Source organism: Adiantum capillus-veneris, chromosome 17 (assembly GCF_014529385.1).
Source record: "Adiantum capillus-veneris isolate H3 chromosome 17, ASM1452938v2, whole genome shotgun sequence".
NCBI lineage: Eukaryota > Viridiplantae > Streptophyta > Polypodiopsida > Polypodiales > Pteridaceae > Adiantum > Adiantum capillus-veneris.
Window position 1 is genome coordinate 50,336,583 of NC_140947.1, and position 13,022 is coordinate 50,349,604.

At 42.0% G+C, this 13,022-nt stretch overlaps 1 protein-coding gene across 2 annotated transcripts in view; it reads right to left on the minus strand.

Annotated features, from left to right (window-relative positions):
* Nucleotides 1–11,825: 11,825 nt before the first annotated feature.
* The window catches only part of LOC147437223 (uncharacterized), a 77,604-nt gene continuing 76,407 nt past the window's right edge, over nucleotides 11,826–13,022 (minus strand). For both annotated transcript variants that reach the window (XM_086485883.1, XM_086485882.1), the window contains exon 5: nucleotides 11,826–12,510. In XM_086485883.1, coding sequence (XP_086342009.1) covers nucleotides 12,429–12,510 — 82 coding nt within the window. In that variant the 3' untranslated portion in view covers nucleotides 11,826–12,428. The remainder of the gene's footprint in view (nucleotides 12,511–13,022) is intronic.

Here is a 13,022-nt window from a genome sequence, read left to right on the forward strand (position 1 = left end):
GCCATCTACAAAGAAGAGAGACAGAGAGCGTTATGGCCAAGAGAAAGACCTCAAAGCTATTGCACGAATCGAAGAAGACGAGTCCGGGTTGCAAGACGAGTCTCTCAAACTTCAGAAGTGTAGGAAGCTATGTCCAAGCCACTTTGTGAGCCAACAACTATTTTGAATCAGCGGCAATGCTAAGGAATCAACTCCTGTAAAGCTATTAGATTTGCAGCACAAGGGACTTGCACGAGTATTTCTACAAAGACTCATACGTCGAGAGAGAGTTATGCCAAACAATAACCAAATGGCACTCTACTTTATACAGCAATGTTATATTTACGATATCTTCGGGAGACGTGTAGATTGGTCAAACCGCCCCAAGAATTCTGGCGTTGGGCATGGTCGGATTGCAGAGAAAGTGGTAGCAAGTCACGTCAATAATCCAATGCCTGCACGCAACTGTCCCATAGTTCTACTTCCCAAAGAATCAGAGGTACTCGTTGCATTAGCAAGCCAAGGGCAAGATCTTGCAAGCCAAGGAGAGACACCTAATATTTTGCATGGAAAAATCCTTCAACTTGAGATATAGCTATTAGAGGCCCAAGCCAAGCTGCAACAATATGCATAACTCTATGGACCATTGCGAGGTCAGGCTCGTCCTTCGCAACAAGAACCTGCAGACCCATTTCTTGTGCCTAAAAGTATTGAGTTCAACATAGATGAACTACTCAATGAGCTGACTCAATCTTTGGCTTGAGCACTTCGCTCACTTTACCCCTATCTATTTTGATTTGAAGAAAATGCAAAGGGCTACAATTTTTGTAATCATAGCTGCGTTATTTATCCACTTAGCTGTCCATTTTTGTATTCTCGATCAAACAAATTGTATTGTAATGTATCTAACTGTAATTATATGACTCTTATTGCAAAAGTAACTTGAGAGAGAGAGAGAGAGAGAGAGAGAGAGAGAGAGAGAGAGAGAGAGAGAGAGAGAGAGAGAAAGAAAGAGAGAGGGAGAGAGAGAGAGAGAGAGGTGAACATTGTGTAGTGTAACATGGGCATGTGTCATAATTTTCACATACTCACACCAAGCAAAACTTATAGGCATTTGGTCATATATCTTCATCGCCATCAAACACACCAATCATATAATCTATTTCATCCATATCAAAGCATTCTGAAGCTATGTCCCATTCCATATCATCTTCATCGTCTACTTCCGCAGCTATAGCTGCATGGGTTTGAAAGACACCGTAGTGCTTTTGTTCTGCTCTTGAGGCAATGTTCACTGGCTTATGGATAAGTCTCATGTTGTAGAAAATATAAACCAAATCAACAGCACGTTTAGGGTGAAGCCGGTTTCATTTCTTGGTATGCATAAAGTCAAAAGCCGACCAATTTCTCTCACAGCTTCCATTTGATGCTGCAATAGATAGAACCCTAACAACAATGTGTTGCAGCTCCACTTTCTCCCCACCATACTCCTTCCACCATAGAGGCACACTTGTGTGTGTAATGGCATCTATATGCCATGGATCCTGGAACATGCCAGTTCTATTAGCATAATCAACTCGCTCATGAAAAGCAGTTTTCCCATCCTCTTGTCCTAGTAGTTGAGAGCACATTGTTTTGAAGTCGCTCATAAATTCTTTATTGGCCTACTGTTGGTGCATTTTACATTTGGGATCCAATACAAATGCAGTACCATGTAACGCTGTACGCAATTGCACCCATCGCTTGTTGGCAGTTGTGATTATGGAAGCTTTTTTCTTTGCACCAAAGCCAGCATGCTCTCTTACTTTGCATAATGCCTCTGACATATACCAATAAACTTGACCAAAGACGAAAGAGTCTTTGTTGAATATTCACAAAAGATCTACAAATGGTTTGACCAAGGTGACAATTCTCTCTACATTGCGCCAAAAAACTTGCGAGTTCACAAGCTGTGCATATCTTGTAGCTGCCTCTTGGTAGCTAGGATACTTGCTGAGCCAAGCATCCCATTGTCTATCGGCTACCGTTTCAATCAAAGCAAGCTTCACTTCTTGCAAGGTGGCAAGCACATAGTATGTGGTTGCAAACCTTGTCGCATAAAATATATGCAAAGTTTTGCTAGGTGATTTTATTCAAAAAAGAGAATACGAAAATTGATGCTCTCTAATAAATTTCACCACATGATTTGTATCCAGTAGCATTTTTTTTATGATGGCCATTTTACCAATGTCTTTTAATAGAAAATTAAGAGTATGCGTGGCACATGGCACCCAAGTAATCTCTGGGTACCTAGCTTGGATAGCCCTCCCTGTAGCCTTGTAATTGAATGCATTATCTGTGACAATTGCAATCACATTCTTGGGCCCACCTGTCTTTACTATGGAACGCTCATATATCCTTGCTAGATAATCATTGGTCTTCGCTTTTTAAAATGTGTCAATGGCTTCTATGAACATAGACCCTCTAGGGTTGATAATTGATGAGTGGCTTCTTCTAACAGTTGGTCCATCCATCCAAACGCTATGGTGCAACCATATGCAGTAACAAATTTCACCACCGCGTGCTTGAGGATGGATTTAGTACTGTCTTTCACTTTATCAGATTCTCTATGTGCATCTTATTAAAATCAGGAAGCACAAACCCTTTTTTGGTTGGGCTCATTAAAGCATCTTGAATTATGGGTTTGTGCATAGCATTGAATGGTATACCGCACGCCACAAAATCTTGCATCCATTTCAAGTACAACTCAAGAAACCATTGCTTATTTATCGTCTCATACAACGTTTGGCCATTGGATGATGCTTTAGTAACTTTAGTTGAGCTAGGATTTGCTGCTAACATTGAAGCATGTCCATGAAAAGGAGTTGACTGGGGAGTGTGATCATTTTCTTTCGTAGGTACGTGCTATGTCATCTCATTGACAACACACATTTCAACATCCGTTGCAACTTGTTTGACATTAGTACTTTTCTTTTTAGCTGCAAGAATTTTCTCTGCTATGCAAGCATACTTTGGCAATCTAGCATGAATATCTCTTGGAGGAGCCGTACACTAGGACACATTACCAGGGACTTTAAACAATGCTCTTTGATTCTGGTCGCATTACCACTGAACTCATGGCCACAGTTCTTGCATTTCAATCGAGATGTATTCTTTCCAGCACGCAGCTCTTGGACGTAGCTCCACTCATGTCCTTTCACCATGCTCACAGATAAATTTAAACTGCCATCTCAACAAATCCACTTGTCAACTTCAAGGTCAAAATTAATTCAAAGCAACAAACTACACAAGCAATGCTCTATCGATCAATATAATGGTCAAAATTTGTCCACATTATCAATTAGTCTCATGCTACATTATCATTAACAATAAACAATGATAGTCTTATCATTTTTCAATAAACTCATGTCAATCAAATTATATTTTCATGCACTATATAATCTAATCACTTCAAACAAAACATTTCAATCACAATGCTCACATTGCACTATATCGATTCATCTAAAGTGCAAGCTTTTGGATTTCACACATTATGATAATCGATAATCTTGATTTCTTATTTGAAACAATACAAGCAAATCTCATCATCACGTTGCACTATATCGATTTATCTAAAGTGCAAGCTTACGGCTTTCACACATTAGGATAATCGATTACACTGATCAAATTTTGCAATTGATTCTCATTGGAGCATGAGGATTAATTACAAACCTTGACGATTGTAATATCTATCTAAAGTGCGAACATGTAGTTCTCACACTCCATGGTAGATCTTTGAAAGCTTATCTATCTGTAGTTGTTGCATGTATATGATCACACAATATAATAGACGTAACAATCCAGATAAAGATAATGTAATATCAAAACATATTTGGACATCAGATTCCAAAATTTTGATTCCAGTGAGAGCATAGTGTGATGGCTCTACATAGGACCAAAAAAAATATATCTATGTTCACTTTGAGGTGAGAAAGTATCTGCATGTCAAAATCGAACCTACCTAAATAAAATTGACTTATATTCTATTATATTTTGCAGACTGATAACCTCATGTGAGAGTACACTTTGCACACAACGGCAATCTCTAAATTATATCACTAATTTACTTTCCCATGTTAGTAAACTGAGCACGTAGCAAGTAACTCCTAAAAAATAAACACTTTGTATGAGTGAGAGTTTGAGCTCTACGCAACTACAAAGCTTACATAATTTGAACCTAAAAAAAGGAATCAATCAAATTTAAAAAGAACATTAAGTTGATTTTAATCAAATATTTTAAAACTATTTTAAATTTCAATATTTTTTAATTATAGAAAATTTTATTTTTTTACTCTAATACCTTTTGTGATGAATACTAGTGTCAACAAGGCGCATTGCTAATATATATACTTTTTTCAATAGAAGTTTCTTTCGATCGAAAAACTAGGAAAAAAAATCGATTGCCCATTTTTGTTGACGTGGCATCGTATAATACGTCGGTATAATATGAGGTCATGTAAAATACACATGTATATGACGTATTATATGTTTCTCGTATATTGTATAATGCAACTTAGCTCATTCTTTCACCTTTTAGGATTTAGTACTTTTATTCGAGCAAGGAGTGCTTACTAATGGTCCTAACACACTTGACTATTTAAGAACGCCTCGTTAGTGGCACACCTAACCTAACAAAGTAATCAGAATCTGCATCTCTTGAAAAGTTGAATCCCGTGGAAGGGAGGCCCGAGAGAGAGTCCCACCCAACCACCGCACTAAGTACCACGGGGTATTCAATGAAGCTCGAGAGATGGGACGACGATGGCTGCAAGTCGAGTAGGGGAATCTCGAGGCAAGGTGATTCGAATCCACCACATGTCCATTGATAGGCGGTTGCCCTAACCACATGGACACGTAGCTTTTGTTGGCATATAAGAGGCAAAACATAACCTTATACGGTGAACACAAACGAGAAAAAGTAAACTCGGCAAAAAAAATTAAACTTGGACAACATCCGACAATGCACGTTGTTTTTTTATTTTTGAGTCCGGCTTGCTTATCATCAATCCCATGGCTTGAGGTTCATTAAAGACCCCGTAGTCTGGTCTTTAGTGCTGAGGCCCACCCAATGAGCGAGGCGCAAGAGGATACCCATCTGTCGAAGAGGCTAGGGGAGACTGTTGAACAATAGGGGAGAGTGAAGGGGGAGGCGCGGGCTCAAGCGGATCAATGCTTAGGAAAATAGACGATGAAGGGGGTAGCCTGCTTTAAACGCCAAGAGCAAGGGTAGGAGAGCTCTATTGCATGGGGAGCGGGTTGGCGAGGCGTCTCAGGGAATCTTCTTGGCGTGCACAAGAGTGCTTGCGGCCCTGCACGTGACACAGGGAGGGCATGAGAGCATGGCTTGCTATTGGTGGACAAGGACAACCCCTGTGTATGGGGTGCCCAACTTCCCTCATCTCACTCTCCTTTTGAGGGTAAGTTGTGACCTTGTTTATGGAGCTGCGGGTCAGAACGACGACGCGACTCCTCAAGAGCGAATCTATCCACATGTGCCGTACTCTGTCATGTAAAGGAGGAGGATGTTGTGTATCAGTGCTCGAAAAAAACCTAGGTTTAGTGTAATCCCACCTACAAATTTTGAAATTTACCTCTAAATTTTATATTTGAAGGTGGGAAAACCTACAAAATTTTGAAAAAATTAGTGTAATTTGATGTAAAAACCTTCAAATTTTGTCAGTTTACCTCTATTGTTCCACTTATGTAGGTTTGCCAAGTTTTTAGAAAAAGTTTTTTTCGAGCACTGTTGTGTACTCACTATGTTGTGGATTCTTTGGAGCTCTTGTACTCTCTGGATCCACAACAGATCCAACTTGTGTTGTGTGGTACTGTTTGGCGTGTCCTGGGTGGTGCGTGATCTCTGCGAAGGTGTTTGGCTCTCCTTAAAGGCCTAGTCCTTTTTTGTAGAAATGATGGTACTGGCCAGATATGTCGCTTGTTCTCTTCTAGTTCCAGTGGGTGTTGGTCTCATGCTCTGGCTCTTTTTTGGTTCCTGGTCCTCGTGAGGCACAGAGGTACTAGTGGCAACAGTGACGTGGTGGTGGCACCTCGGGAGCTCCTCGTGGGTGATGGAGCAATGGGCCCCACGCCTTCTTTGTCCTTATGCTGTGGTATATTGTCAGGGGTGGCTCCTGGTTCAGCTGATGTATCAAATTTTTTATGGCTCCCTAATGATGAGGGTAAGTTCGAGGGTGGCTTCCTGAGTAGCCGATGTATGGTGGATGGATTATTTGTCGTGCCATGGCTCGGTCTGAGCATGGCGTGTCTTTGTAAAAAGAATTATTAATTAATATACTACACACAATTAAAAGGTATTCCTAATGGCTTCAAAAAAATTAAAAGATATTCCTATTTCAGAGATTCTCTCAATAACAAAAAAAATGATACACTAGTCTATAGCACTTAGCAATGGGCAATGACGAAGCACATAGGTTTGCAGCATTGTCAACCGTAGGTTTGCAACAGTATCAGCTGGACGTGAGAAGGATTGATACAACTTTGCACGCACGAGAGAGAGAGAGAGAGAGAGAGAGAGAGAGAGAGAGAGAGAGAGAGAGAGAGAGAGAGAGAGAGAGAGAGAGAGAGAGAGAGACTTTAAAGGGAAGAAAACGTTAAACAAAAAATAAACGAGAAAATAAACACAAATATACAATGTGAAATTGACCACCTCTGTATATGGACACAAAAGGTCTTTTGATTTTCCACATTCATATGTTTTTTGACTTTCCACCTGCATAAGTCTTTTCATTTCCTAATGATGAGGGTAAGTTCGAGGGTGCCTTCTTGATTAGCCGATGTATGGTGGATGGACTATTTATGGTGCCGTGCCTCGATCAGAGCATGGCCTGTCTTTGTAAATTTATTGATTAATTAATATACTACACTCACAATTAAAAGGTATTCCTAATTTTTGGGGAAAAAAAAAGGGCAAATAGACGATGAAGGGGTTGATAAGAATGATGAGAGAGTAGAAGGCTCAAAACCATTAGAACGAGAAAGAGGAGGGAGGGAGCGAGGATTTTTTGTGGGAGGCGGGGGAGTTTCTGATGTAGATCAGCTTTAGACTACATCATGTTGGCACTCACCCCACCTCTTCACTGGCATCAGCAAGCTCGTCGACGTGCAAATCCTTGGCTGAGATTGAGTCAGATAGGAGTTTTTGCGGGAGCGAGTGAGGGGGCTTTAGACAACTCCCTCTGCGGCGGTAGGGCAGAAGTCGCCATCTCGTTTTTGTAGCTTCCGAAGGTGCACGGAGAACGAAAAGTAGGGTAACAGCTCGTAGGAGCACCTGCTGGTGAGGAGTACGCAAATAGGAGAGACAATGGCGGGGTTGAGGAAGCTGTAGTGTGTTGGTGTCGGCTAAGGTGGATGGTAACGGAGCTTCTCCATGGCAGAAGAGATGGCGTACAGAGATGAAGAGAGAGAGAGAGAGAGAGAGAGAGAGAGAGAGAGAGAGAGAGAGAGAGGGATGAAACAACGCTTTTTGTATGTATTAATTTTAAAAATGTTACATATACTTCAACTTCTAAAAGAAGTGGATTGCATCTGCATGCTCGAAGAGAATGTTCCCACGGGTTGACACACATGTCAGAGTTCAATCACCTAAAACTATGAGTAGAAGCCCCTCCCCTTGACAAAAACATAGGTGTGTGTGCACTTCCCTCTAACAACTATCAGAGTGAGACAAGAAGAACTCGACCAAACAAAAAAATGGGCGGTCATACCACTTTTGTTCATGGCAATGTCTATAACCCTTTACAAAATTTTGACTACATGGCAATAACTGAAAAACAAGGCTTTGGAAAGAAAACTATATGGTTGGGTTGATAGGAGACAAAACATAACAAATATATGACAATTAACAGGGAAAAATAGTTTTTTTTACGCTGTGTTGTTGATGTATTGAGTGCTCGAAGCAAATCTTCATGTTCTGTATCTGTTTCCGTATTGCCAAACGTATTTGATTGAGAAGAAAAGCTACTAAATTGATATATATGGCAGACACATAAGAGAGAGAGGCTACATTTAAATTTACATGCAAAATACCCATGTAATTTTAAGCATCCTGATCCTTCAAGTTATCATCTTTAGTTGGTAGAAAATATCTCAGATCAATTCGCATATGGTCTCGCCAATTCAATCCTCCCACATAACCACGCACCTCTTCTTTAAGCTTTAATAAAGTTGGTAACCACTTCTCCATAAGCTTTTGTGCATTTGCACCTTGCTTTTCTTGCATACGAACCTTGTCCATACCTTGGTTCCCATGCTCCATACATGGCGTTTTGAAATGCTTGATATCAACAAGTAGTTTCCTTTTGTTACTGCATGCATCTTGATATGCTGTTGCAAGTGAAGGAATAGAACTTTAAGCATTTGAAGACGCTAACCTTGTTGTGCCAACTGCGCCAAAAATTACCTAAGGTAGCGTTTTGGAATGCACTAGAACCAGCTTCAAGATGCTTTCACTTCTTGAGAATTGACGACTTTTTGAGATGTTGCAGATACTGCCAAAGAAATGCTCCTTTTCTTGTTGTTTTTGAGATACTATATTGTGTAGGGCTGTCGTCTAGACCAAGGGAGCAGGGTTTTGAGAAGCACAATAGCCAAGTAACCTGCTTTAGAAGCGTTTGAGAGGCACCCTCTGTTCACCTGCTCACCTAGCGATGACAGAGGGATCGTTTTGAGATGCTGTCTTGGTACTCCTCAAAACTGTCCTAGGAGCTTCGCCTTGCCTTGGATGACTTCCACCACGCCTAGGAATCTCCACAACGTTTTGATATGTTGATGTAGTAGGATGACGACCCGCCTATCAAAACGCCGTGCCCATGCCTTGCCCGCCCGGGCTCTAATACCACTTGTTGGTGTCGGCTAAGGTGGATGGTAACGGAGCTTCTCCATGGGAGAGGAGATGGCGTGCAGAGAGAGAGAGAGAGAGAGAGAGAGAGAGAGAGAGAGAGCTTTTTGTATGTATTAATCTTTTTTTAAAAAAATTTTATAGCAAAACTCACAATTGTGAGTAGATTATATTGAACATCCGAAAAAATTACAAGGTCTTGTCATGCTCTTGTTGAGCCATGACGTCATGCTCTTGTTGAGCCATGACATTATCCAGGTACTATAATTACATCGGCTATCAGGGCAGCCACCCCTACCAACCCACCCCCTCCTCCTTGATACACAAGGTCCATAATCTTGTCCCTCTGAGAACTTTTATTTATCGTCGCTGGCCAAGATTTTCCCCCGACTTAGGCATTCCATCTGCTGAAAACAAGGCACAAGTAGTCCTAGACCAATCCTCTGAGTGTTGCTTGCACCCGAGCATCCAAATTAGCACTTTGCTTTCTTGATTAATTTCTGCGAAGCTTGCCACCTCAAAACCTCCTTCAAACACACGGTGGTTCCTTGTTTGCCATACATTATGTAAGAAGAAGTATCTGACAATTTGAGTGCTGACAAGGAGGGCTGGACTATCTAGATTCTTACCTCCGAGGAATAGGTCAGTCTTGAGAAAACTAATTTTCCATGTTCTTTGGACCCACTTGCATATTTTCCCTGCGAGGCCTTTGATAGTTGGGCAGTCCATGAATAGGTGGCCCAGATCTTCACTAGCCATCCTACACTCCAAGCATCGATCTGACCCAATCCCTCTCTCCTGAATCTTCACCCCCGTCGGAAGAGCACCCCAAATAAATTTCCATAAAAAAACCTTCATGTGTTGAGGAACCTTTGGCTTCCATATGTTCTCCATTGCTTGCTCCCACCTTTCCTTCGGCCATTGTTTTTTCCATAGCTTGTTAAGGGGGCTAAACCAATTCTTCTAATGCATCATTGTCTGATAAATGCTTTTAGGATGCGGTTTCAAAAAGAGACTGCTTCTGGGCCATTTCCAGGCATTCCAGTCAAACTCCGAAAGCTCTTTCATCACTTTGTGGACAAGCAAAACCTCCAAGCTATTAAGTTGGTACTGGGTAACCAGAAGGTCAATGGTTGTTGCCACTGTCCCAAAAGTGCCCAAGTCGCCTCATACCCTTATTATTCAGTTTCCTGGCTGTTTCAATCCAATAGGCAGTTTGTGGTGGCGGAGCTACAACTTTGGAAAGCCAGGGGGACCAATGCAAAATGGAATTCTTGAAGTACCTAGTTTCTTTCCCCCACTTTAAGACTCCTGCTGCTCTATTGCATTTTCTTATCAATTCTCCTGAGCTGGCCCCCAGTCCTAAGGTAAAACCCTCCGGGGCTAACAGTTTGTCATAAACCTCCACCCCTCTCCACTTTCCACCCTTCGAGCCAAGTTTAGCTGCTTCTATCATATCTCTGACCATGACAGCCCAAACTTGCTCCAGGAAACAACAAACTTGGCGCAACAAGCTTCTGCATGGGCCACAGGGTTGATAATTCTGAGGCCTCCTTGATTCACCGATCGAGGAACTGATTCCCAAGGGGCCCATTGCCATGGCCTGGACGATTTCGTGTTGTTTTTCCATAAGAACCTTTTTATTGGTTTTAAGAACTCTTTTCAATGACACTTAGCCATCTTGAGAAGCGGGCTAGTGAAGGCAATGTAAGGAATCATATACGCATTCATCACTTTTATCAGACTTGGGAATGGGAGAAGAGCATACTCCCACTTACTCATTTTTGTTTTGATTTTATCTTAAAAATCTTGCATATATGAAGAGTGGAATTTGCCATGCAAACTTCTAAAAGAAGTGACGTGCTTCAAGAGGATGTTCCCACGGGTTGACACGACTGAACCAAGGCTTGCAAAACCAAACATAGTGGGAGGAAAACAAGAGGGAAAAGGGGGATGGCTGCATGAAGGGGGGTGTGAGGGAGCTGGCAAGCATGAGGGGGGGCGAGCGCGACAGTACTAGCAGAGGGAGGAGGGCTCTCACTAGATATCGGACTGTCAAGGGTGCCACGCACGATGACCTGCTGGGCCGGATGCAACAAGTCACCATCCCTGGGCACTTCCTTTCATGAGCGACCCAGGTTACCGGTAGACGGGCTCCCTGCCATGTTGGCAGAGAGCTGGAAATGTATCTCAACCCGAGGGAGGAGGTAGGTCAGCGCTAGAGGAGCAATGAGCATGCAGCGAGCAACATGATTGAAAAGCTCCCCTACTTGCAATCAGGAGAGTAATCCAGTGCTTGGCAGAGGTGGCTTGGTTGTTCTATTGTTAAGGGGAAGATAGTTCAATTGGCCTCGAGCAGGACCAGACCTAGGTACGTTAGGCTGTCGGCCATCTCAGTAGGGTTAGTCCCGTAGCCACGCAACCTGCATTGGGCTTAGGACCAGACAACCTACAAAATTCTTGTCAGGGGTTTTGAGCTTCTTTTCTTATAAGTTGAGCTTACAGCCGTTCTTCCTGGTTGAGAAGATGAAGCTCAATTTTTTGAGTCGTACGCTGTTGATGGAGCTACTAATTACCATTGAAGACCATGTAAATTTCCATTGGAACTCAGTGAAACTCTGAAGTTGAGCACATGGCTCTTGTTACTTTAAAAGTTGTGTGGAGGCTGAACTTATTGGATTCATGCATACACTCATGACATGGGGTTTCGCAAATGCTGGTCTTTCCATGTGATTTTGTTGATGAAGGAAATGTGGGTGATCTTATTATCTCTCATTAGTTCAAGAGGTGTGCTATACACTTTGTGTGCAATTGTCAGAGCATAGCCTTCGGCATTGTTTTGACTGTTGGCTTTCATTCATGGTTTGGAAACATACTATTTATCGTTCGAGAGGTTTATGAAAACAAAAAAACTTTGAGCCTTGATGGAAAAATAAGTGCAAACTTTTGAGATATTGCTCACTTAAGTCTGGCACGGGTGTCGCATTAATAGAGCGCACCTCTCTTTGATTCTGTGCATCATGGTTCAAAAACTGGGCTGTAGATTGCATTCTTATTCCATTTGTTTGGTCATTTATAGGCCATGTGTGCACTTGTCATGACATCAAGTCTTCATGGCTCTTCATTTCAAAAGGACACAGGCATTCAATTTGATGCATCTAGCATTGTGAGCTTGCTATCTGCTAGGGTGTTATCAAGAGGCCAAGCCATCAACACTCAAGAGCTCCCTGCATAAGATACCATCTTGTCCTCGAGAGTAATAGATGCACTTGTCAGAAGCAGTCAATGTTGTAGCACCACAGGAATGTGAATGCTATACCACCTAAGCTTAGACCCCAATGCTATATAACTACGCCTTTGCAGCAAACATTTAGGATATGAGAGCAACATACATCTGGACTATCGGTGCTAGGATGCACAACATTGTGTTCAAAATGGACTTCAATTCCACAAAAAGAAACCCTAGAGCAACAAGGTAGAACCTCAAGTGACTACCCACTGTAAAAACCACATTCCTTTTTACCCAAAAACCCACTAATACTTGAAGAGGCCTTTAGTCCGTCTGCCATAGGGTGGCTTCTGGCCTAAAGGAAGATTGTGGCCCCAACTTGTCTTCGCTCCTTGTCCTGCGTACCCTGTTTGTACACACAAGAAACTCACTCACTCTCTCTCTCTCTCTCTCTCTCTCTCTCTCTCACACACACACACACACACACACACAAAATTAGTTATCACATTGATTACCGGAAGGATGTACATGGTCAAAAGACCACTGAAAAACTATGTACATGAGGCTAGAAGTCCATGAACATGAAAAGCCCATAACCAAGATGCCAAAGCAGCTAAGCTAGATGACTGTCGTTGCCAAGATGTCATCCTTCGAAACTCGTGCGTTTGCCACAATATGACCACAACAGTGGTATACGCGTTGAACACCAGTTGCATCATTGAAAATAAAGGCATTCGTCATGGTCCAACTATGCCAAAAACCCTAGTAACAAAGCATATCAAATAGCAGCTGAAAATGCTGAGGATGGCATGCATGAGAGCGCTTTCTCAAAAATCAGTCATGAGGGAATAAAGATTCACCAGCAACATGCAACCAGACAGATGAAATAAATGCTAATATTTTCTTGGCAAGAGGGCA